Genomic DNA, 26,887 nt, shown 5'->3' with positions numbered 1-26,887 from the left:
ACTCTGCCAAGGCTGGTGCTAAACCATGTTCCTTAACACCTGATCTCTGCATCATAAATTTAAAGGCTTTTTGCCACCTCTGATACAATGCAATTCATTTTATTGCCTTTAAGGCTTCTTATTTTGCAGTGCTGAATTTTTTTATGTTGATTCAATTATTAATACTATTGACTATAATTATAAGCAAATATATTTATTTTATTTTATTAATCACATTAATTATTTGCCTCAACTACAAGGAGGACATTGAGGTGCTGGAGCACACCCAGAGAAGGGCAAAAAGCTGGTGAAGGGTCTGGAGAACAGGTCTGGTGAGGAGCAGCTGAGGGAACTGGGGTTGTTTAGGCTGGAGAAGAGGAGACTGAGGGGAGACCTCATTGCTCTCTGCAACTCTCTGAAAGGAGGTTGGAATGAGGTGGGGTCTGGTTTCTTCTCCCTAGTAATAAGTGTTTGGATGAAATGGCCTCAAGTTGCACCAGGACAGGTTGGTCTTCAGCTGTTGCTCAACACCCCCCAGGTCTTTCTCTGCTGGGGAGTTTCCAGCTACCCTGCCCCAAGCTTGGGAGTGTTCATGGGCTTGTTGTGACCTAAGTACAGGACCTAGGACCTGGCTTTATTGAATGTCATGCAATTGACCTTGGCCTATTGATCCAGCCTGACCAGATTCCTCTGCAGAGGCTTCCTACCCTCCAGCACATCAACACTCCCACCCAATTTAGTGTCATCTGCAAACATACTGAAGGTGTTCTTAATTCCTTCATCCAGATCATATTAGTTACATTTCTGGTATCTACTGGAAAAATGTCATTCTTTTATGCTTCTGTGGTGATTAAAAATTTTGGGATGTAAAAATTCCTCCTGCTGTGGAAGTGAGCAGGGATCAAGCATCTTACATAAGCATCTGCCTGCTATCTTTGAGAAGAGATCAGAATTCACTGCTGTGTACTCAGGAGTATCCCATTCCTCTCCAGTAATCCCAGCAGGGCAAGACCAGTAGCAGAGAGCAGCTCTGATAAGGAATTACAAATGTAAGCAGAGTCTCTTCTTAAGTTACCAACTTCCAAAGGATGGTAGGAAAGTTATCAGATTTCTCATAGGAATTTTCACCATTTTTCTTCAACACTTGGAGGAAAATCTGCATGATGTCTTCTATGAAGCATCCTTCAGTGCAATGCCAGATGATAAATTTATTTTGATGCAATTTTGTTAGAAGAAAAGTAGAGATTTTTGCTGTCTTTTGGAATAGCCTCTAAACCAGTGATAGTTGCAGTTTGGTTCCCTTTGGTTTTAAATGTTGACTTTGGATGTTGAAGGCTTTTGGCATTTTTTGGGGGTCTATCAATACAAAATGTAACATTGGTGTGCTGTTATAAAGAGAAAAGCAAGTTATTTTTTGATATCAGTATGTGGTAAATATCAAGAATAAAAAAAAGAGTGTTTGAAATGACAAAAAAAAGGGAGGTTTGTGAAATATAAAAAAGGAGGGAGTTTCTGAAATGGTAAAAAAGAGGACACTTCTGAAATAAATTAAAAAAAAAAATAATAAAAGGATATTTCTGAAATGCCCAAAAGGGAGCTTTCTGAATTTTAGAAAAAAAAAAAAAAGAGAGGTTTCCAAAATGCCAAAAAAGGGCATTTCTCAATTGCCATAAAAGGAAGGTTTCTGAAAGGTAAAAAAAAAAAAAAGGCTGAAAAAAGTAGAGGATTCTAAAATGCAGAAAAACAGACCTATCAAAATTGGGGGGGGGGGGGTGGGGGAGAGGGAATTAGAGGTTTCTGAAATGGTGGAAAAAAAAGGGAGATTTCTGAAATGCAAAAAAAAAAAAAAAATTAGGGGTTTCTAAAATGCAGAAGAGTGGTTTCTGAAATGCAGAAGAGTGGTTTCTAAAATGCAGAAGAGTGGTTTCTGAAATGCAAAGAAAAAGGGAGGTTTCTAAAATGCAGCATAGCAATGGAGGTCTCTGAAGTCATCTCCAGGTACTAGGTGAGCAGTTAATGCAGCTACTGTTGCTGGTGAGTTTCTGGCAACCCTGTTCCATTCTCTTATCACCCAGAACAAGCTGACTGGATTCAAATGGCTGTTTGGGAACAGTTCCTTGACTGTGGTGGCTGCTGAGCTGTGGCTGACCATTCTCTGGGACCAGGCTGACGTTGGTTGGCATCAACCAAAAATATGCTGAAGGTCATGCTGATAATTTCGTGCTCTGGATAGTCACTTGACAGAACCTGGACCTGTGCCATGGTTCTGCAGATTTGACTGCTAGAGATAGTTTTGTACTGTTCACTCATAAAGATTTTAGTGTAGACCAGTAATGCACATTGGTGGGGTTTGAGGGGGTTTTGAGGCTTTTAGGGTTATTTATTTTTTTGTTTGTTTCTTTTTTGGTTGGTTGTTTTTGAGGGTGTTTAGGTTTGTCTGGTTTTGTTTCTTTGTGGTTTGTTCTTTCTTTGGTTGGATTTTTGTGTGTTTGTTGCTCTGGGTTTTTATTTATGTGCCACACCTGCTTGCCCAGATGTCAGTCTCTGTACATACATCCCTATGGTGAAAAAAAAAAAAAAAAGTTTTATGTGGTGACTGAATGAGATGTTAGCAAAAAGTCCTTTACTGAAAGAGTGCTCAGACCTCTAAGATCATCAAGTCCAACCACCTGCCCAACAATACCATGCCCACCACACCACAGCCCAAAGTGCCATGCCCACACACTTCTTGAACACCTTCAGGGATGGTGACTCCACCACCTCCCTGGGCAGCCTGTTCCAATCCCTGACCACTCTTGCAGGAACAAAATTGTTCCTCACATCCAATCTAAACCTCCTCTGGCACAATTTGAGGCCATTTCCTCTCCTATCACTTGATACTAGGAAGAAGAGACCAACTCCTACCTCACTCCAACCTCCTTCCAGGTACCTGTAGGGAGCCTCTCCCTCCCTGGAAATGTTCAAGGCCAGATGGGACAGGTCATTGAGCAACCTGGTCTAGTGGAAAATGTCCTTGCCCATGGCAGGGGGGGTTGGAACTACAGGATCTTGAAGGTCCCTTCCTACCCAAAACTTTCTATGATTCTATTAATTACTCAGCCTTTTTATCATCTCAGTGGCCATTCTCTGTACCTGCTCTAACAGTTCTATGTCCTTTTTGTGTTGGGGGCTCCAGAGCTGGACCCAGCTCTGCAAGTAGAGTCTCAGCAGAGCAGAGGGGCAGAATCCCCTTCCTCTATCTGCTGCCTGTGCTTCTGGGTATCAGCCTAGGACACAGTTGGTTTCTGGGCTGCAAGCAACCCTTGCCAGCTCATGTTGAGCTTCTCCTCACCCAGCTACTCTCCTGGTAGTTACATAAGGATTTAAAGGATTGACTGCAGTAAGTATTACACACTGGTGTGTTTTCAACACCCTTCCCTTTCTTCTTCTTTCTCTGAGCTATTTTTTTGTTGAGCATGATGCCGTATGCTATAGGATATCCCTGTGGTCAGTTTGTCAGCTGTCATGGCTGTGTCTCCTCCTGGTTTCTTCCTCACCCTCAGCCCACTTGCTGGCAGAGTGGGGAAAAAGAAAAAGCCTTGGTGGTGTGCAAGCTCTGCGGAAGCCAAAAGGGTGAGTGTTATCAGCACTATTTTAAGTCACAACTCTGAAACACAGCAGCATAGGGGCTGCTGTGAAGAAAATTAACTCCATCCCAGCCAGATGTCACCAAACATTGAATTATTTAATTACCTCATATTTATAAGGCTGGTTTCTATGAGTTCAGTGAACTTCTTATTCCCCCTCCTCAGATAGTGAAGTTGGAATCAGTAAGGTTGAGAATGACCTCTAAGATCAAGTCAAACCATCAACCCAACATCACCATGGCACTAAGCCATGTTGCAAAGTGCTGTGAACACCTCCAGGGATGGTGATTTCATCACCTCCCTGAACAGCCTGTTCCAATGCCTGACCACTCTTTCAGTCAAGAAATCCTTCCCAATATCCAACCTAAACCTTCCCTGATGCAACTTGAGACCATTTCCTCTCATTCTGTGTTCCTTAGATCTTGCATCTAAATTGTTTAAAACCTTTCAGAGAGGAGCATCTTCTGCCTCCCTAGGCAGGGTTTGCCAGTACTTTATCTTACTTTATTTTACTTTACTATGCATTTTATTTTTTTCTTGACAGCTTTGTTGCTGCTGCTATGATTCTATGTGAGTCCTTCACCTCTGTCCCTAGCTGCTGAAACCTTCTCCACATTTGAAAGCCACTTCTACTTGTTTCTATATGCTCCAAGTATGAAATAAAATAAAAACAAAATCATAGAAACATTTGGCTGAGAGAAATGAATGAAGCAGGAAGCATTCAGCAGGCAGGGGACAGAAAGGCACAGGGAGTGTAGTTTGAAGAAGGCAATAAACACCTAAGTTGGATCTGTTGAAATGGTAAAGTGGAAGCACAGGCTAAGGTAGTTTCATCTTTACTTCTCCCTAGTGAAGTTCTTCATTGTCCTTTTATGATGTTTTAGGGAATGTTATTAGTCCTTTGGTATTTTTGAATAAGTAGCATCAGGAAAACCAGTTTATGACTTTTTGCTGTTGCTGTCCTCTAAGCTGTCTCTGATTTATCAGTGTTTGGCACCAGGTACTGATGCACACAGGCAAATTCTGGTGCCTGATCTGTGCTTAAAATCATAGAACCAGTTTGGTTAGAAAAGGTCTTTAAGAGAATAACTGAAGCTTTAACAATCCTAAGTAGAGAAAATATTTTCTCAGTGTTCTCCACTCCAACTTCTTTTCCCATCATTCCTGCCACTTGACTCATTTACTGCACATCTTGATTAATTTTTAATTATTTGTCTGTTAGATGTTTCATCCCATTCTAGCAACTTCTGTCTATGAGGCAGGATATAAAGAAATTTGTTTGGTTTGTCTCTGACTGCTGGATATATATATTTTTTTTAATTTATTCTTGTGCTACATTTTGAAATGTCTTCTCCTGAGTTTATTCTGTGGAATTCTCAAGGTCGTTTGAATTCAAATTTTGTTTCCTGGGGTGTTCACAGACTTTCCTTCTGTAAACCAGTAACTGAGAGAAAGTCACAAGGGGACAGTTGGACTTGATGAAAGGTTGTAGTGAAGTGGATGCTGGCCTCTTCTCCCCAGTATCAAGTCATAGGACAAGAGCAATGGCTTCAGGTTGTACCAGGGGAGGCTTAGGTTGGATATTAGGGAAAAAAAAAATAATCTTGACTGAAAGAGTGGTCAGGAATTGAAACAGGCAGCCCAGGGAGGTGGTAGAGTCAGCATCCCTGGAGGAGTTTAAAAGATGCAGAGATGTGATGCTGAGGGCCATGGGTTAACCCCAGACTTAGTAGAGTTAGAGAATGGTTGCACTCAGTGAATGATGAAAAGCTTGATGAAAACCCAGACAAACAAACCAACCCCTAACAATATCAGAGCTCTGTGTGGCAGTTGCACACAACCACATGGCACTAACCAGTTGGTTAATGCTGGAACTAAGCTGGTTCCATACCCTGCAGAATCCCATCACACCAGGCACTACACATGAGCCCACCTGTAAATCAGAGATCACAGAATTCCAGGCTAGGGCCTGGAAGGGACCCTAAAGATAATCTGGTCTGACCTTCCTAGGTCATAGTGTACTTGAAAAGAAATGAGCCAGCACCCTGTAAGCTGAGTCTTCAAACTGTCCAGTGGAGGAGAACCACTACATCAGAGATGATACCATTGTCCACCTGTTCTCATGGTGAAACATTTTCTTTTGGAGTCCCATGGGAATCTCCCCAGGAGTAACTTGCAATCATCTTATCCATGGGACTCCTTGTGAAAATGGAATTTTCATCTTCTTGGAAGCCACTTTTTATGTACTGGTCCATGGTTATAAGGGATGGGCATCTATTGAACTTCTGCCACTTTTGCAGGGGTAGACACTGGCTTATTCCTACAGACCAAAATATTTCTTACTGTTGTACAGTATGTTTGTTTTTTTTTTTTTTTTCCTTCATTTTCTAGTTAAATTATACTTTTATTCCTGCTGCTGCAAAACTCTTTTTTGGCTGTGACTTAATTTGAGAGCTTTTCTGGCTGCTGACCTCCACACTCTGTGGATGACAGCTGATGGTGCAGCTTGTGTATCAACTGCTAATCCAGTTGTATGGACTCTCTAATTAAACCCATCTGCATTGTTGCTCTTCCTACAATTAGGAAAGTAGGAGTGGAGGAAGTCAGATGTAGCAATTCTGGTTTCTTCTGGCTGTGGAGGTAGGCACATTGTTGTTATGGCCACAGCAAACACGGTTTTACTTATGGGGTGCATGAAGAGTGAGGCCAGCAGGTCAAGGGAGGTTGTCCTCCCCCTCTACTCTGCCCTGGTGAGACCACATCTGGAGTGTTGTGTCCAATCTGGAGCATTGTGTCCAGTTCTGGGCTCCTCAGTTCAAGAGGGACAGGGAACTACTGGAGACAGTCCAATGGAGGGCTCTGAGGATGATGAAGGGACTAGAACATCTGTCTGATGAGGAGAGGCTGGAAAAAGTAATATTTACTCCAGAGATTGGTACCACTCAGCCTTTGTGTAACCTATCTACAGATGGTTTTATTAAAGGGAACATCAGAATGAATATTTTCTGTATAATATGTTAGGAGTTTTTCTATTTTTAATATTATATTTAATAATAGTTTAATATTTCCCCTATTATTTCCCCCCCTATTTTTTCCTTCCCCCCCTTTTTCCCTTATTTTCTTCTTTTCTTGTTTTTCTTTTCCCCCCCTTATTTTTTCCCCATGTTCTTTTCCTATTTTTTTTCCTATATTACTTTTATTATATTATTATATTTTATATTATTGGAGTTTTTTTAAAACAGCCTGAAGTGTAAGGATCCAATCCTGAAGAAACTTTCCTTATGGAACTAGGGGTTTGTTTAAATTTCCAAGCTGAGGATGGACAAAAATTGCTGCTTTTTGTTAAGTCCCTGAAGCAGTTCAGTATGCTGGAGCTGTTCCTTAGGGATGAAAAACATGCAAGTGCAGACTCCTGGCCAGAGCCCAGCTTCCTGTTGGAGTTCCAGAGCTTGTCCTGATTCACTTCTATTTGTTCTTCTCTCGCTTGTTCATTCATTTCCTTTCCACTGAATCAGGATACAAGAAACTGTGAAATCCCTGGATCAGTGGATTTTGGTATCCTTTTTGGATCTCTGGGCATTCTGTGACTGAACCTAGCTGACAGTATTTTAATAGTCTCTCTCCTCAGAGGTTTTTCTTTTTTTTTTTTATTTTTCTTTCCCCCCCATTCCCCCCCCCCCCCCCCCCCCCCCCCCCCCATTTAATGCAGTAGTAGTAGCTGGCAGGGGTTTTTGTGTCTAGAAGCACTGAATTCAAACACTGTCCCCCACACTATCAAGCAGCTTCTCCAAAAGGCTGCACTATAAAAGAACAAATATTCCTTCACCATAGAATGGTTTTGGGTGGAAAAGATCTTGAAGATCAAGTCCAAGTATTATTTAACTCTACCAAGGCTGTTACTAAACTGTGTCCCTCAGCACTGCATCTCTGCCTCTTGGAAACACCTCCAGGGATGAGGATTCAACAGTTTCCCTGGGCAGCCTCTTCCAGTACCTTAGACCTTCTTCAGGGAAGAAGTTTCTTCTAATGTCCAACCCAAATGTTCCCCAGGGCAACTTCAGGCTATTTCTTCTAAGGCATCACTTGTTACTAGGGAGAAGAAATCAAACTCCACTTCATTCCAACCTCCTTTCAGGGAGTTGTATAGGGCAATGGGGTCTCCCCTCAGCCTCCTCTTCTCCAGACTAAGCAACCCCAGTTTCCTCAGGTACTCCTCACCAGACCTGTTCTCCAGACTCTTCACAAGCTTCATTGTCCTTCTCTGGATGTGCTCCAGCACCCCAATGTCCTCCTTGTAGTTGAGGCAAATAATTAATGTGAGGGCCCCAAAACTGAACCCAAGACTCACCAGTGATGAGTGCATGAGGACAACCACATCCATTTAGTGGATTTCCCATTTTGTCTATAAACAATCTTCAAAAAAGAATTTTTAAAAAAATCTATTTTGTAAACTAAATTCTGATCCATCACTGAATAAACAGAGAAAGACAACTTTTTTTATTTTTCTTTTTTTTCCAAATTAATTTGATTTTCATTTCTCCACAATACTCATCTGTGAGGTTTGGTCTTTTGCTGTTTGTGAAGTAATGATGGATAAAGCTGGGGAAGTTTGTATATGACTGAGTCTAAAAGAGAAAAAAAAAAAAATCCTTGACTTGGTGACAAATATATTGAATTTAACATCTGAAACTGAATGCATATTCTGGGACATATTTTAGTGGGCATGGCAGTGTTGGGTTGATGGTTGGACTTGATTACCATAGAATGCTTTGGGTGGGAAGGAACTTTACAGGTAGCCTAGTTGAACCCCCCTGGAACCAGCAGGCACACCTCCAACTACAGCAGGTTGCTCTGAGCCCACACCTTGACTGATTCCAGGGATGAGGCCTCCACAACCTCCTCAGGCAGCCTGTTCTGATGTCTCACCACCCTCACTCTAAAGAATTTCTTCCTAATCTCCAGTTTAAATCTCCCTTCTTCCAGCTCAAACCCATTGCTCCTTGTCCTATCGTTACGTGCCTTGGAAACAGTCCCTCTCTAGCTTTCTTTTAGGTCTACTTCTGATGCTGGAAGGCTGCTCTAAGATCTCCCTGGAGCCTTCTCTTCTCCAGGATGAACAGCCCCAGTTTTCTCAGCCTGTGTTTGTGGGAAAGGTGCTAGAGCCCTCTGAAAATTTTTGTGGCCTCCTCTGGACCTGTTCCACCAGGTCCTTGTCCTTCTTGTGTTGAGGGGCCCAGAGCTGGACACAGTAGTCCAGGTGAGGTCTTACAAGAGCAGAGTTGTGGAATTGTTTCTCTTGATCCACTAGGTGAAGTAAAATCAGTGACTGACTCTTAGCTCTAACAGATTTCCAAATTCTGATCTTATTTTCTTCTTTTAAATTCTGTGTCAAATTTAGAAGTGGCTCAGTACATTTTGGTGCAGGGGAAACCAAAGCAGAGTGTAACTCTGCTTCCTTCAAACACAACAGAGGGCCAGTGACTTTATAACCACCCTGCTGTACAGGTTTGGCCCATGTGTGTGAACATCTAAATTTATGACAGTTACTACATGTGTCTACCTGTCCCTTCTCCCTGGGAAGAAGTGCATGAGATGTGCTCATGTAGAAATTATTGCATCTGGCAAAGCTGAAGCTCAAATATTAAAGACCAAGTGTGCTCTTGCCTCACTCTACCAGGATCAGAACCAGTCTTGCTTTCCAGGTGTGGGAGTGGAGAGATCTGAGGGAGCAGTAGGGTGGACAACTGAAGCAAAGATTGCTGCTGGCTGCCTCCAGAAGTGCTACTTGTTGTGTTGCATCAGAATCACAGGATGCTGAGGGTTGGAAGGGACCTCTGGAGACCATCTAGTCCAACCCCCATGTTACAGCAGGGTCACCTAGATCGGATTGCACAGGATTGCAATGCCCAGGTGAGTATTGAAAGTCTCTAGAGGAGTCCACAACCTCTCTGCAGCCTTCTCCAGCACTCCTGCACCCTCACAGTAAATAATTTTTATCTTAAGTTCAATGGCCACATGCCAGAACAGATGAATTTAAGGAAAAACTTCTTTCCTGTGAGGGTGCCAGAGCCCTGGAACAGGCTGCCCAGAGAGGTTGTGGAGTCTCCTTTTCTGGAAGACTTCAGCAAGGGGGTTGGACTTGACGATCCTTGAAGGTCCCTTTCAAACCTTCCTAGTCAGTGATTTTGCTAAAAGTGCCCAAAATAACAAGGCTTCAGGTTTGTTTGTTTGTTTTTTCCCTTGAGTGGGACAGTTGTAAGAAAACCCAAGTGCTCTTGGAAGGCTCTGGAGGTCTTCTGAGGAGTTTTAATGATCTGCTGTGTGTTAGAAGAAGCTATCTCTTTAGAAACATTGGGTTGGTTAATTAGTGCTCTTTTCTTTGTTCATGGTTGGCAGCAAAGACTCTTTGTCAGCTTTGGGTGAAACCATTAATGACAAGGGTGTGTTAATTAACCAGCTTGCTTATTTCTAATTGGCAAAAGGACCTCAGCTCTCCTGAGAGTTGGAGATCAGAACAGCAACCTCTGTTAAGAGACACTTGTGAGCTGGTGAGAGACGTCATAGAAAATATTACAGCATCCAGAGGAGAGAGCAATAAGGTAAATTTTCTGCACTGAATGTTTCATGAGAAGGAAAGACCTCAGGAGTCTTCCCTATTTTCTTCTTGCCCTTTCTCCTTCTCTCCCTTTTTTTTTTTTCTCCTCACCCCTTTCTTTTCTTTCTTCTCTTCCCTATTTCTTGGAGACATGCAGTAATCTGTGAAATAAGAAAAAAAAAGAGGGAGGGGAAAAGTCAAATGTGCACAGGAGATCAGGAAGGGCTTTTTTTTTTTTTTGGTGAAACATCAGATTGGTTGCTTATCCCTCTCTACAAGGGATGAATGGAAAGTGAAAGGAGGTTGCAGTGCAGTGGGGATTTTCTCTTTGGGTAATAGGATGAGAGGAAATGGCCTGAATCTGTGATAGGGGAGGTTTAGATATGATGTCAGGAAACATTTCTTTCCTGCAAGGGTGGTCAGGCATTGGAAGAGGCTGCCGATGGAGGCAGTGGAGTTACCATTCCTGGAGGTGTTCAAGAAGTGTGTGGACAGGGCCCTCTGGGACATGTTTTAATGGCCATGGTGGTGTTGGGTTGATGGTTGGACTCAATGATCTTAGATGTCTTTTCCTGACCAAAAACAATTCTATGATTCTATAATCAACACTGCTTCTTGTCTCAGATTCTAAAAATCCTGTGAGAGGCTAATTATGAAAAAATAGCAATGATTTTTGTCTCATATGAAAAATCCCAGTATTATCATAAAGGTCAATAACTGGCATTGTCAGAAAGGTCAAGGATTTCTCTTGAGGTTGTTTGTAGTGTCCTACAGAATAATTTTTAAGATGTACAAAATTGTCTGGTTGTCTTTTTTAGTAGTCCCAGTTGTTAAATGGTCTTGCAAGAATATGGTTGAAGTAATCTTTAGGAGGAGATCTTTTTCTGCTTAGGCTTTGGGATATTATTGTTTAACTATACCAGAATACATGTATTAGGTTATAGTTATGCTTGTCTTATGCTTTCCTGAAAGGTGATCTCAGCAATGTCCAAGCTGGGTGATGATTTGAATAAGAGTATCGGACCAGAGTGGGTGGAAACTGCCCATCAGAGAAAGACCTGGAGGTGTCAATTGACAGCTGGCTAAACATGAGCCAATGTGTGGCAGGTGGCAAAGAAGGCCACCAGCATCCTGCCTTGGATCAAGAATAATGTGGGCAGTGACTGTCCCCCTGGACTGAGCACTGGTGATGCCACACATGGAGTCCTGAGTTGAGTTTTGGGCTCCTCACTCCAGGAATAATATTGAGGTGCTGAAGCAGCTCTGCAGAAGGAGAACAAAGCTGCTGAAGAGCCTGGAGAACAGGCCTGGTGAGGAGCAGATGAATGAACTGGGGCTATTTGCCCTGATGAAAAGGAAGTTGAGGGGAGCCTTCTGATTCTTTACAACTCCATAAAAGGAGGTTGGAACGAGGTGGGGGTTGGCCTCTTTTCTCTAGTATCAGGTGATAGGATGAGAGGAAACCATCTCAAGCTGCACCAGGGGAGGTTTAGGTTGGATCTGAGAAGAGGGTTATCAAAGACTGGAACTGGCTAGCTGGGGAGGTTCTTAATTCCCCATCCTTGGAGGTGTTTAAAAGACGTTGAGATGGTTTAGCTACAGACTTGTCAAATAATGGTTGGGCTTGATGCTCTCAAAGGTCTTTTCCAACCAAAATGATTCTGTGATTCTGTAAGAAAGATCTTCCAAAAAAGCTGAAATGTAAGAAAAGGCCCTTTGAAAACAAAGGGCTGAATTTCTAGCAGTGTGCACCTGTCCTTGTTCAGAAGAGGATGCCCAAATGACTTTGGCCTTTGCTTAGTTCCTAGGTTTGACTGAGTGGAACTTGACAAAAGAAATCTTTTATTTACCTAGGACTACTGCCTTCTTTAGTAAGGAACTGGAAATTGATTTTGAACTCGACACATTTCTTCTCTGATGTAAAAATCTTTGTCTAATAAATGTGTACAGAGGCTTTGTGGCCCATCAGGGTACCATGACATTCCAGTGTATTGATTCCATGGTGTTCAAGGGTGACATCTTCAGTGTTAATGGGCCATCAGAGTATTGGGATTTGAATTGTGCACAGTAGAAAGCACTGACTTTTCTGTGCCTTGACAGGCTTTCTAAAGCAGGGGAAGTTAGTGTGGTCTTAGTAATTCCTCAGGTCTAAACTTCAAAGATTGTTTCCTTTCTGTTTGTTTTATGAATAATCATGCAGAAATTAATAAAATCATAGAACCATAGAATTGCTTTGTTTGGGAAAGAGCATTGAGGCAACCCAACACCACCATGCCCACTAAACCATGTCCCAGAGTGCCATGTCCACACATTTCTTGAATGCCTACAGAGATGGTGACCCCACCACCTCCCTGGGCAGCCTGTTCCAATGCCTCACCACTCCTGCAGGAAAGAAATTTTTCCTAATATCCAATCTAAACCTCCCCTCGCCCAATTCCAGGCCATTTCTTCTCATTCTATCACCTGATACTAGGGAGAAGAGATGAACCTCCTACCTCACTCCATCCTTCTCCCTGAAAATCCATGAAAAATATGAGGAAACAAAAATTGCTACAGGTCAGTAAGTATTCTTTTAAAACTGGTCTGCAGGTTATCATCTGTAAAAATTCTTGATGTCCAAACTTCATAGGAGCATTTTTCCTTCTACAAAATGTAGTCTGTCCTAGGTAAAGATCATGGAATCATGGAATGATTTGGGTTGAAAGGGCCCTTCAAGATCATTTAGTTCCAATCTTTCCCACTATGGGCAGAGAAACCTTCCAGGAGACCAAGTTGCTCATGGCTTTAATTTATCTTGTGTAAGTGTAGGCCATTTCAGCATACAGGATTGGTATACTTTCCTCTGATGTCTATTCTCTCTACTTTCCTTTTCCAGGTGAAATTTTTATATTTCCCTCAAGAGTGGTCAGGCATTGGAACAGGTTGCCCAGGGAAGTGGTGGAGACACCATTCCTGGAGGTGTTCAAGAAATATATTGTCATGGCACTTTGGAACATAGTTTAGTGGGCATGGTGGTGTTGGGCTGATAGTTGGACTTGTTTTTAGAGGTGATCTCCAGCCTTAATAGTTCTGTAATTCTAAAGGTTTGTGATGTGTAAAGCTGGAGCAATTTTGTGTTACTTTGCAGGGCATCAAATGCTGACCAAAAAGACACATAAACTGGAGAGGGTGTGGACATGATACTCTGGGACATGGCTTAGTGGCCATGGAGGTCTTAGCTTGATAGTTGGACTTGATGATCTTGGAGGTCTATTCCAAGTGAAATGATTCTATGATTCATTTTGCTGTCCTTCAGATGGGGTGTTCTTTAGAGCTTTTAACAACCTGGAGTCTTTCTCTGGAAATAACATTTGGCTTATTGTTTGGTTGTGTTGTGTTGATGATGATTATTATGCAGAAAAATATCAGCCCAAGCCAAAAAAAAAAAAAAAAAAAAAAAGTGAGCTAATTCTAACCCTCTTTGGAAAATAATGGTGGGAGTAACAGATTTGTGGATTTAAAAGAAGCTGTAGAACTCAGCTTTCAGATTTTGCATGTTCTTTCTGGTTTGTGTAATAATGTTCTGCTATTATTTTGTGCCATTATATCCTTCAGGATGATGTTGTTCCTCAGAAATTGGAATGTTTTGTGTTGAAATAAAGTTCAGTAACACAGATTTTTTTTTAAAAGGACTCAAAAATCAGGCCAGAGCAGGTTTTGTAAACATTTCTTCATATTTAAAGAAAATAATGAGACAGTTATGCCAGATCTTTAACATGATGTCCATCTCTTTGGTAGGATTGTGACAGCTCCTTGCCACTGATTTAGGTGGTTCTCCTGCAAAGGAGTTTGGAAAGTATCTTCTATTATACGTTTGCTCTGTTTTCTAACAGCATAAGTCTTTTACTTAAGCAGATTTGCTAGGAAGTGACAGCTCTGAGAAATTGGACACAGTGGTTGCTGGAAATATTTCAGTTCCAGGCAATCTAAATAGTGCAGAAAAGGAGGTGGGGGCATGGTAGTAGAATGAAATATTGCCACATTTGAAAGATGACACTTTTGTCAGAAATTTCTCTTCAATTCTCAACTTAAAACAAATTGTGTAAATCAAGGATATCTCAAACGTCTGCACATATTGAAGATGCACCACTTTTTTAGTTGCTTTTGGATTTTTTTCTCTCATCTCTCTCTCCTTAAAAGCAAACAAGCAAACAAAACCTTAGATGGTTCTTGCTGAAGATGATCATTCACACATTCACTGATTTACAGGTTACATCAAGTTGAAAGGGACCCTTAAAAATCATAGAATCATAGAATCATAGAATCAGTCAGGGTTGGAAGGGACCACAAGGATTATCCAGTTCCAACCCCCTGCCATGGGCTGGGACACCTCACACTACATCAGGCTGGCCACAGCCTCATCCAGCCTGGCCTTAAACACCTCCAGGGATGAGGCCTCAACCACCTCCCTGGACAACCCATGCCAGGCTCTCACCACTCTCATGGGGAAGAACTTCTTCCTCACGTCCAGCCTGAATCTCCCCACTTCCAGCTTTATTCCATTCCCCCTAGTCCTGTCACTACCTGATAGCCTAAAAAGTCCCTCCCCAGCTTTCTTGTAGCCCCTTCAGATACTGGAAGGCCACAAGAAGGTCACCTGGGAGCCTTCTCTTCTCCAGACTGAACAGCCCTAACTCTTTCAGTCTCTCCTCATAGGAGAGGTGCTCCAGCCCTCTGCTCATCCTGGTGGCCCTTCTCTGGACACCTTCCAGCATGTCCATATCCCTCTTGTAATAGGGGCTCCAGAATTGGATGCAGTACTCCAGGTGGGGTCTCACCAGAGCTGAGTAGAGGGGGAGAATCACCTCCCTTGACCTGCTGGCCACACTTCTCTTGATGCAGCCCAGGATCTGGTTGGCTTTCTGGGCTGCAAGTGCACAAAAAAAATCATCTTGTCCAATTCCCTTGCATTCAGTATGGATGCCTCCTACTAGACCACAGACACATGAAGTCTGACCTTGAATGTTTCCAGGGATAGGGCCTCAGTCACATGCCTGGGCAACCCATTCCAGTGTTTCACCACTCTCATTGTGAAGAATTTCCTCCTAATGCCCAAACTAAATCTACTCTGATCCAGTTTCAAACCGTTGTCCCTTGTCCTATCATCACAAGCCCTTCTAAACAGTCCCTCCCCAGCCTTCCTATAGACCCCCTCCAGATACTGAAATGCAGCTAGGTCACCTCCATCCTTGTCTTTCTCAGGCTGAACAACCACAACTCCCTCAATCTGTCCTCATAGTAGAGGTGCTCTGACCTTCTGATCCATCTTTGTCGACTCCTCTGGATCTGCTCCAGCAGGTCCATGTCCTTCTTGTGTTGGGGGTCCCATAGATGGAGGCATCACTCCAGGGGAGGTCTCACCTAAGCAGAGCAGAGTGACAGGATCACCTCTACCCATCTGCTGGTCACATTTCCTTTTATGCATCACTAGACTAGGTTGCTCATGTGTTGTGGAAACATCAGATAGTTTGGGTTGGAAGGGACCTTAAAGATCATCTGGTTCCAATAACAGCTGTGGGCAAGATCAGTTTGCTCAAGGTCCATGTTTCATGTATGATTGAATGCCCTTGCTCCAATACCTGGCCACTGTTAAGAAGAAGGCAGTTTTCTCCTGCCTAATAGCAGATGTAGCTAGGAAAATTGAAGCAAGGCTTATTTCAGTGCTTAATTTTGATCATTTTAAGGTTTAATGTAAAAGTATGTTCAAGAAATTAAAAGTCACATCATTAACAGTTCATAATTTCTTTTTTTCTCTTTCTTTCTTTCTTCATCATATGTTGAAGATAAACCAAACTTTGTCTGTTTCCATTAACAAAAAAAAAAAAAAGTGAATAGAGAACAAAAGACTATTATTTCCCCATGTAAAATCCTTTCTGATAACTTGACAGGCTTTAATTAAAGCAATCTACCACGCTGTGCTCATAAGATAGACTCTGAAATGAGTCTTATTTGTTAGGAAACACCACACTGCTCATTGATAAAGGGCTTCCAAAGTTCCCATTTGTTTATACGTTCCATAAGCATGGAATTTGTGTTTCCTTTCAAAGGAAAGACATGCATGCATGCAAAAAAAAAAACCCTTCTTGTTTTGAATTTCGTGTTAAGAATGTGGATACTTGACAACATGAACAGGTGGATATTGTGTGTATAATTATTTCCATAATATTTTGGTGGCCCTGGGCAACCTGATCTAGCTGGAGGTGCTCCTGCTAACTGCAAGGGGGTTAGACAAGATGATCTTTGAAGGTTCCTTCCAACCCTATGCAATCTGTGGGTCATAGCCAAGAATCATTGTGTTCTTCATGAACTTAGGTCATCATGATGATGTCCATGTCAGGGACAATTCAAACCATTTTATGATTCTATGCTTCCAGAACATAAGTTCAGTGAGTATTCAGATGTATGAATGGAGTAACCAAGAATATATAAATTTTACAAATCTTTAGACTAAATCTTGAAGAGGGATTCAGGTAAACTAATTTTGCTTTTTCTCTATTGGCCAACATTCATCTTTAAATAATCATAGAAGAGAGTCATAGAATTGCTTGTAAAAGACCTTTTACTTCATTGAGTCAAACCATTCTCTAACTCTACCAAGGCTGGAGCTAAAGCATGTTCCTCAGCACCACATCTCTGCCACTTTGAAACACTTCTAGGGCTGGGGATTCAAACACCTCTTCAGGGAGCATGTTCCAGTCTTTGAGAACCCTTGCAGTCAAAAAGTTTCTTCTGATATCTAACCTAAACCTTCCCTGGTGTAATTTGAAGCCATTTTCTCTTCTTCTATCATTTGTTACTAGGGAGAAGAGACCAGCCCCCAGCTGGCTTAAACTTCCTTTCAGGGAGCTGTAGAGAGCAATGAGATCTCCCCTCAGCCTCCTTTTCTCCGGACTAAACAATCCCACTTCCCTCAGCTGCTCCTCACCAGACCTGTTCTCCAGACCCTTCACCTACTTCCTTGCCTTTCTCTGGACCTGCTCCAGCACCTCAACATTCTTTTTGGAGTGAGGGGGCCCAAAGCTGAACCCAGGACTCCAGGTGTGGCCTCACCAGTGCTGAATCTGGAGGGAAAATCACTTCCCTGGTCCTGCTGACCACACAATTTCTGATCCAGGCCAGGATGCTCTTTGCCTTCTTGACCACCTGGACACACACTAGCTAATGTTCAGCTAGCTGCCAAAAAAACACCCCACTTCCTTTTATGCTGGCCAGCTTTCCAGGTACTGGAAGCAGGAGAAAGTGGAAAGAGAGCAAGGCCCTTCCAACCCCTACCACTCTATGATTATTTCACAACACTCTTTCCCCGCTCCCCGCCCCCCCCCCCCCCCCCCCCCCCCGCCTTGTTTTTTTATGATATGAAAGCTATGCAATTGCTTGTCCATAGAATCATTAAGGTTGGAAAAACTCTCCAAGATCACCATGCCCACTAAACCCAGTCCCTACTGAATTAGGCAGGGCTGTTATAAGCACCAGTGTGACACAGGCAAAATCTCTTCTGCAACATAAGGCTGCATCAGGGTGTGTAGCTGCTGTGTTCATGTCATTGGAGGAGTAGTTTGTGAGACCTCATCTGAAAAATCACTCCATTATTCTAGTCAACCATTTTCAGGAGAAATTAAGCTTCCTTTTAGAGCTTCAGAAAGAGATGTTTAATAACCATGGAATATGGAGCTAGCTGTGTAAGAGCTGACTAAAAGAGCTTTGCTTATTCAGACTTAAAGCTCCGAGAGACATGTTGTAGCAGGCTAAAATTGTGTGGCAGAAGCTGTTAGTATCCTCAAGGCATGAATACTTGAACCTCCTTTGACTCATTTTGTGAACCACTGCCTGGTAAACCAAAATTGGAATTCTTTGACTTGAATACACCCAACTGGAGGCTGTAGTAGCATCAGTTCATTCGTAAACATATCATACAACCTAGCCCTGAAGGCTTTAATGTCCATCAGAAGGGTGGAGCAGATGGGTGAGGGTGGTAACTATTCCTGCCATCTGCTTTTAAGCCACTGCTACACCTCCCTCAGAGCCTTAAGAAAGTGAATGGTGAGAAGAGATTTGCTTGCTCTCCATAAAAATACTGGGAGTAAACACCAGCAGAAATTATATTAATATGAGCAGTTCATACACCACTATAGGTGTAGAGTAGAAATTGAATAAAACCCTCCAGTATTTCAGCCCTTGTAGAGAGAGGCAATCAGCCTAACAAATTAATTATACGAATGTTTTCCTTCTTTTATGTTCCTAAACTCCTAAGAAAAAAAAATAGAAAAATAATAAATTAAAAAGAAGGAACAAAAAAGGGGAAAAAAAAGGCAGGAAATAACAACAGCAAAACATGGGCCAGGCTTTTCATGCCTCATATTTTCTAAGGGTGGATTAAACTGTGAGTAGCATTATCTACACCAAGATCAAGCCACATTCTGTAAGCTGTTTAAAGAGCAGCACAAAACCTCTCAGGGTGAGGTTTGCAGTGTCAGAGACATCTAAGGAGCTCAGTAATTGCTCTTCTGTGCTGCTGTGAGCCTCTGTGTTTCCTTGACGTGGCAGAATTACTCAGTTTTCATGGAACTCCACAGTGGTCTTGACTTAAGATTACCTATTCAAGTTATTTATATTTTCATTGTTACCTTCTTAAGTCCTGAATTCAGTGGGATAAATTGACAGAATATTTAAATGTGTCAGAGAAATAATCTGCATCTCACCTGGAAGCTTGCATTGTTGAGGTTTTTGAAGTAGATTAAGCCTGTATTATAGAATCACAGAATCACAGAACAGTGTGGATTGGAAGGGGCCTCCAGAAGTCACCTAGTCCAACCCCCTGCAGTGAGCAGGGACATCCTCCACCAGATCAGGTTTCTCATAGCCTTGTCCAGCCTGGCCTTGGATATCTCCAGGGATGGGGCCTCAACTATTTCTCTGGCCAACCTGTTCCAGAGTTCTATCAACCTCATGGTAAAGAAACTTGTCCTTAACATCCAACCTAAATGCAGTCTTCTGTAATGTAAAACTGTTGTCCTTCTACCTATTACTGCAGGCCTTTGGAAACAGTCTCTCTCCAGCCTTCTTGTAGGCTGCCTTCAGGTACTGGAAGGCTGCTATGAGGTCTCTCCAGAGCCTTCCCTTCTCCAGGCTGAGCAGACCCCAGCTCCCTCAGCATGCCCTTGTAGGAGAGGTGTTCCAGCCCCCCACATATCTTCATGGTCCTCCTCTGGACCCCTTCCTTCAGGTCCATGTCCTTTGTGTGTAAAGGGCTCCAGAGCAGGACTCATCACTGCAGGTGAGGTCTCACCATAGAATAAGAGAGCAGAGGGGGAGAATCCCTCTCTACATCTGCTGGCCAAGCTTCTTTGGATGCATCCCAGGATGTGACCAGCCTTCTGGGCTACAAGAGCACACTGTTGTCTCATGCCCAGCTTCTCCTCTACCAAAACTCCCAGCAGGGGAGGTTTAGGTTGGATATTAACACTTCTTTCCTGCAAGAGTGGTCAGGCATTGGAACAGGATAGTCAGGGAGGTGGTGGAGTCACCATCCTTGGAGGCATTCAAAAAACTTTGGAGGTGTTTATTGCACCTCAGGCCACGGTGGGCTCGGTTTGATGGCTGGATCTTAGAGGTCTTCTCTAACCAAAATGATTCTGTGATTCAAAAAAATGTTCCAAAAATGTTTACATGTGTGACCTTGGGACACAGTTTAATGTCCATGGTGGTGTCAATTGTTTGGACTTGATTTTAGAAATTTTTTCCCACTAAAATAATTCCAGAAGAGCTGTAATGCCATTAGCAAACTGTCAGTGAAGTTGTGATGTGCAGTGGTTTTATTTGGTTAAAACACAATTGTGTCAACTGCCAGTAGGAATTAGAGAGGAAGTTTCCACCAGAACTCCCAAGTCCTTTTCCTTTTCTTTTTTATTTATGCCTGTCTGTGTACCTTCAGGAAACAACTAGCAAGTAATATTTCTGACCATGGTCTACCTGAAATAAATCAGTGTGAATATATTGGAAAAAGAATAATGGTATCATTATGCTGGATTGTAATGAAGACAGTTTGGTGCTCCAGGAACTGTAAGGAATTGTTGTAAATTAGATTAAATATGAACATTTTTATTGCTTGTTATTGAGTGGATGAGAGAGTTAAACAGGACATTTCATATAATTTTTGTTTTTTCATTCCTACCTCAAATGGGATATTTAATACATCTTTTTTCATTTCTACCTAGTGCTAGTAGAAGTTGTGTGTTTGTGGTTAATATAAACATTTTGGGTTTGTTTAAGGAAGAACAGATTGTTAGATAGTTGAGATATCAAGATAAATAACAAGATAGTTTTTTCTAAATAACAAGATTTTTTTTTATTTTAAAGTCTAAACTTATGAGCTTGTGAAGTTAATGAATTAATTTCACAGTGATGACATGGGCGCACTCAATTCCACTGTCTTATCACAGCAGTCATTAATTTCTTAGTCAGCAAAAAACTTTCAATGGTGGGGAGGGGTTCAAAGTAGATGATCTTGAAGGTCCCTTCGAATTCAAAGCATCCTATGGTTCTATGAACTTGCCTATAATTTTTTCACCCTGTGCATGGCCTTGAATGACTCAAAAACGCTGTACAAAGGGTGCTACCTAAAGATATTGAATATTTTTTTTTATTGATTCATTTTTTTGGGATGGTGTTGCTTAAGGATGTAAGAAGTATCTTAGTAATCCTTATTCAGCATGTATATTCTAAGGAAATCTATTCACCACACTTCCTGTAGTTCCCCATACCCTATTTTGAGCTCTGTCACAAACTGAAAATGAAGCTGTGTAAAAAAGAAGTTTAAAAATAGGGTTGGAAGTGTCTTGTGAGATGTAACAGGAAATCTAGGGAGATATATTTTTATCTGGCATTTGCTGCAGTGGGCAAAAAAGGAGCTTGTTGTGCCTTTCAGTTCTGTTTAAGACACGTTGAATCTTGGAGGAGCTTGTGGTGGTGCTTCAGATTTTTAATATATACACGTGCATCAATCAGATCAATATATAATATTTATACATAATTTATTTATATTTAGGTTTAGTTAGAAGTAGGTTTAGCACTTAGAACAAAGTGAGATGAGTGACAAAATAAAAAAGAAGATAAAAAAGGGTGCTTGCAGAAATGAATCATTCAGAGTTTGTAGCAATATGTCCTGTCTGTGATCATCACTGGAGTGCATTAAGAAGAGTGTGGCCAGCAGGTCAAGGGAGTTCTCTTTCTCTTCTACTCTGTTGTGGTGAGACCACATCTCTGGAGTATTGTGCCCAGTTCTGGGCATCCCAGTTCAAGAGGGACAGAGAACTACCAGAAACAGTCCAATGGAGGCTATGAGGTTGATGAAGGGACTGGAACATCTGTATGATGAGGAAAGGATGAGAGAACTGAGACTGTTTAGTCCAGAGAACAGCAGCCTGAGAGGGGATGGTATTAATGTTTACAAATATTATTTCAAATATAATATGTCAAGAAGAAGGGGCTAGGCTCTTTTCAGTGGGTGTCCTGTGATAGGACAAGGGGCAATGGACACAAACTGGAAGACAGGGAGTTCCACCTCAACATGAGTAAAAACTTCTTTACTGTGAAGGTGCTGGAGCCCTGGAGCAGGTTGTCCAGAGACACTGTGGGTTTGACTGCCACAGGAAAGTCGCTTTGATGTATCTTGCAGTGCTCTTGGAATCACAGGATCCCATCATGGTAGGGGTTGGAAGGGACCTCTAGAAATCATCTGCTCCAACCATCCTGATAAAGCAGGGTCATCTCCAGCAGCTTGCCCAGGATCACCATGTCCAGCTGGGTTTTGAATCTCTCCGGAGAAGGTAACTCCACAAACTCTCTGTGCAGCCTGCTCCATGGCTCCAGAACCCTCACAGCAAAGTTTCTCCTCATGTTTGAGTGAAACCTCCTGTGTTCCAGTTTGTATCCATTGACCCTAGCCTTATCAGTGGGCACTGCTGAGAAGAGCCCAGCTCCATCTACATGACCTCCACCCTATAGGTGTTTGTCAGCACTGAGATAATCCCTTCTCAGGCTGCTCTCCTCCAGATTAAACAAACCCCAGCCTCTCAGCCTTTCCTCCTCACAGAGATGCTCCATTCCCCTCAGCATCTTCATGTTCCCCCATTGTCCTCTCTCCAGTATTTCTCTGTCTCTCTTGAACTGCAGAGCCCAGAACTGGACACAGTACTCCAAAGGTGGTCTTACCACGACAGAGTAGAGAGAGAGGGGAACCTGTCAGGACAACATCAGCTCATTTCACAGAAACTGAGAGGAGAAGGGACGGTCTTTGAGGTCACTTCCAGCCCAAACCATTCTAAGATTTTATTGTGTTCTTGGTAAAAGGATTAAGTAGTCTGTTGCAGGTAATTGGTTTTACTTGTTTTAGCTTTTCTTTTGTATTAATTTATAGTTTGATTTGTTAACTTTAAAAAAAAAAACAAACACTAATATCTGTCAGAGCTCTAATTATAGAAAAGAATCTGTTACCTTGAGGACTCTTTTTAACCTTAGGAATATCTTTGCACCAAATGCTCACAGCTGTGGTTGGATCTTTGGGAAGAATATGTTAAACTACTTGTTAGGAGATCCCTGTTGATTGTGTGTACTGGGCAAGTTCTGCTCTTCCACTAGAATGTACATCCTCCTTAAAGTTTGGAGAATTTATTTGTGATAGGTATTTGAGTAACTGAATTTAGTGACTCAGAGGTACTTGGTGTACTTAGAGGATAGGTAAAGATTGATCAAAATAGATAGTTTCATAGAAAGGTTATGATTGGAATACATTTTCAAGATCATCTAGTTCCAATCCCCTGCAATGGGCAGGGACATCTTCCACTAGAACAGGTTGCTCGAGGCCTCATCCAACCTGGCTTTGAACACCTCCAAGGAGGGTGCATCCACAGCCTCCCTGGGCAATTGGTTCCAGTCTCTTACCACCTTCACTGTACAGAATGTCTTCCTAATATCTAGTCTAAATCTACCCTCCTCAAGCTTAGGTGCTTTACTTATATTTCTATAAACCAATTTTGGCCATTTTAGCATTTTTGCCCTTTAGTCAAGCTAAGACCATGGAAACTGAACAAAGATTTACACCTAATTGGTCTGATGATGATGATAATGAATTTCACTGAGGCATAAATACATTTCTTCTGCAACCCAAGCAGAATGTTTTGCTTGCTTTTCCCAGATGGCTTCCTTTAAGAAGATCATATTTAGATTGAGGAACAGACGTTACTTATTTGAGGACATTTGGGAGTCTTTTATGGATTATGTTCAGAGAGCAAAAGCTGCTTTGTAGAAATGCTTGACATCGGTGTCCTCCACTTGTGTAATTTGCTTTTGACTTCATGTGTAATAGATTAGAAGAAGTGATTCCAACATTAAAATGTTGGAAAATAAGGATTTGATAGGAGGTGAGGTGAAATAAAGATTAATAATGCAAAAATACCGGAGAAGCTGAAAAGGCTGATGAATGCCAACCAAATATTATGTAACCAGCACATGATAGGTTAATATTTTTTTGTGTAGATGACCTGTATGAGTGATGTTTTAAGAGCTGTTTTTGGAGAACATACTGGACCAGCAGGACCAGGGAAGTGCTTGTCCCCGTGGACTCAACACTGCTGAGGCAAGACCTTGAGTATTGGTGTTCAGTTTTGGGGCCCTCAATCCAAGGAGGACATTGAGGTGATGGAGAGTGTCCAGAGAAAAGTAATGAAGCTGGAGAGAGTTCTGGAGAACAGGGTCAGGTGAGGAGCAGCAGAGGGAAATGGGATCATTTAGTCTGGAGGAGTCTGAGAGGAGACCTCATTGCTTTCTAGAGCTCCCAGGAGCCAGGTCAGGTTTGTTCTCTTCTCCCTAGTAACAAGTGATATGAGAAGAGAAAATGGCCTGAATTGGTACCAGGGGAGGTTTAGAGTGGATATTAGGAAAAATTTATTTCCTACAAGAGTGGTCAGAGATTGGAACAGGCAGTCCAGGGAGGTGATAGTCACCATCCCTGGGGCTGTTCAAGAATCATGTGGACATGGCACTTAGGGACATGGTCTAATGGCCATCCTGGTGTTGCATCAATGGCTGGACTCAGTAATCTTGGAGGATTTTTCTGTCTAAAGCAATTCTATGATTCTCTGAGGTAAATCACTGCAATTTCTCTGTGGTTCAAACACACATTTTTTTTTCATGAACATAATTCACTCCATTCCTTCTTCCTAAACAATATTTAGCACTGTTCTGATTTCACTGCCAAATAATTATTTTATGGAGCATGTTTGGACATAAGGGAGAGAAGCAGAATCTTTTTTTGCTCATTAATAAGATCCATGATAGAGGACTAGGACAGCCAAACCCCACTCACTGCTGGTAGGCAGACATTTATTTCTGTTTTTTTTTTGTAGGTGGATACAGTGTAGATCATGCAGCCCCCTGACCACATTAAGGAATCATGTAAAATGAATGTATGTGCTCATAAGTGAATCTCTGATGAGCTGAAAACTCCAGCTCTAAGGGATGTTGGATTACAATATACAGGAATTTGCTTTAGTCTCATGTTAAGTAATTGACTTTCAGGGGGCAGAGTTCTTGCAGTGGATTTTGTGGATTTTGTAAGCAAAAATATTAGAACAAAGATAAAACTAAAAACAACCCCAAAAAAACCAAACCCAAATAAATCCCCAAACCCAAATAAACCCCCCAAAACAAAACCACCCTCCCCCAGAAAAGACACACCACCCAAAAATCCCTAATCCCAACATCAGAAGACCCTATCCAGCAGAGTCCAAAGACCTCCATCCACCAAAATAATCCCCCAGCCACATTAAAACATCCCAAACACCATAAAAAGAGCCCCACCAAGAAAAATACCCTCAACCACCAAAAAAGAATGACCCCCAGTCACCAAAAGGCCCCAATAAAAAACAACCTCAACAGCAAAAAGTAAAATTCCAACCCCACGCTAAATGATTTTAGAAAACACCACTGAAAACAAGGGACTCAGGTTACGTTTTGGCTGCATGTTGAGAACCAGAGCCAACAATCCAAAGCAGAAAAACAAATGGCATGTGAGAAAGGTTTGGCCAAGCAGAAAATGATTGTACGTGAAGGAATAGGATCAAATACCATCTAATTTAGGTGTATGAACAGAAAACTCACCGTTTTCTGCCTTGTTCCATCTTTGAAGGGAGTGAAATTTGATGAGACTATTGCTTCAGCTGGTGACTGGGAGATGAAGGTGAAGAAGATTGAATTTTCAGTTTTTGAATCAAGGTAACACTTGTGGTTTGCTGGAAAAATAACAATACTGGAAAAAAATATAACAAACCAGAAAGAAGCCTGTTGATGTGCTAGACCAACAAAGAAAAGAAAAACCCCAAACAACACCCCCCCAACTTCATACCTCAGGATGGAATTTCAGGAAATACACTGCCCAGGGGATGCTCAAGGCCAGGTTGGACAAGGCCTTGAAAGTCTCCAAATTTATATCTGCATATACCAATTTTTATGTTTATTTTATATTTGGATTCTATACTATGACTTTATGATATAGAGAAAAGAAAGGCTGAATGTATTAATCGTTAATTAATCTCCTAAATGTATTATTTCCCATCCCTTATCTTCCTCATAAGGATCCACAAAAGAGGATATTTTAAATATTAATAAAATTATAGAACTGTTTTGGTTGGAAAAGTCTTCCAAGGTCATCAAGTCCAACCATGGCCATTAAACCATATTCCAAAGTGCCATGTACACACATTTCTTGAACACCTTCGAGGATGGTGACTCCACCACCTCCCTGGGAAGCCTGTTCCAATGCCTGACCACTCTTGCAGGAAAGAAATTTTTCCTAATCTCCAACCAAAACCACCCCTGGTAAAACTTGAGGCTATTTACTCTTGCCCTCTAAGGAAAGGAGACAAACTCTCCATCATTTTCCACCAGTCCTGGCTCACTGGAGAGGTCCCAGAAGACTGGAAACTGGCCAATGTGACACCCATCCACAAGAAGGGACGGACAGAAGAACCTGGGAACTACAGGCCTGTCAGCCTGACCTCAGTGCCAGGGAAAATCATGGAGCAGATTGTCTTGGGGGCAATCACTGCGCACTTGAAGGATGGCCAAGGAATCAGGCCCAGCCAACATGGATTTAGGAAGGGCAGGTCCTGCCTCACCAACCTGATCTCCTTCTATGATCAGGTGACTGCCTGGTGGACGTGGGGCAAGCTGTGGATGTAGTCTACCTGGACTTCAGCAAGGCCTTTGACACTGTCCCCCACAGCAAACTCCTGGCCAAGCTGGCAGCTTGTGGCTTGGACAGCAGCACTCTGTGCTGGGTTAGGAACTGGCTGGAGGGCCGAGCCCAGAGAGTGGTGGTGAATGGTGCCACATCCAGCTGGCAGCCTGTCACTAGTGGTGTCCCCCAGGGATCAGTGCTGGGCCCCATCCTGTTCAATATCTTTATTGATGATCTGGATGAGGGGACTGAGTCAGTCAGCGGTAAATTTGCAGATGACACCAAGCTGGGAGCAGGTGTTGATCTGTTGGAAGGTAGAAGGGCTCTGCAGAGGGACCTTGACCGTCTAGACAGATGGGCAGAGTCCAACAGGATGGCATTCAACAAATCCAAGTGCCAGGTGCTCCACTTTGG

General features: G+C 42.3%; 1 protein-coding gene across 1 annotated transcript in view; it reads left to right on the top strand.

Annotated features, from left to right (window-relative positions):
* Window positions 1-26,887, top strand: part of PCDH7 (protocadherin 7) — a 234,433-nt gene that overhangs the window by 23,371 nt on the left and 184,175 nt on the right. The window contains 1 exon segment of the mRNA XM_054383140.1: window positions 24,642-24,701. Within this exon segment, the coding sequence (XP_054239115.1) occupies window positions 24,642-24,701 (60 nt within the window).

This window comes from Indicator indicator, chromosome 8 (assembly GCF_027791375.1).
Source record: "Indicator indicator isolate 239-I01 chromosome 8, UM_Iind_1.1, whole genome shotgun sequence".
NCBI lineage: Eukaryota > Metazoa > Chordata > Aves > Piciformes > Indicatoridae > Indicator > Indicator indicator.
The sequence above is the reverse complement of the archived record's forward strand: the minus strand, read 5'-3'. Positions and strand labels throughout refer to the sequence as shown.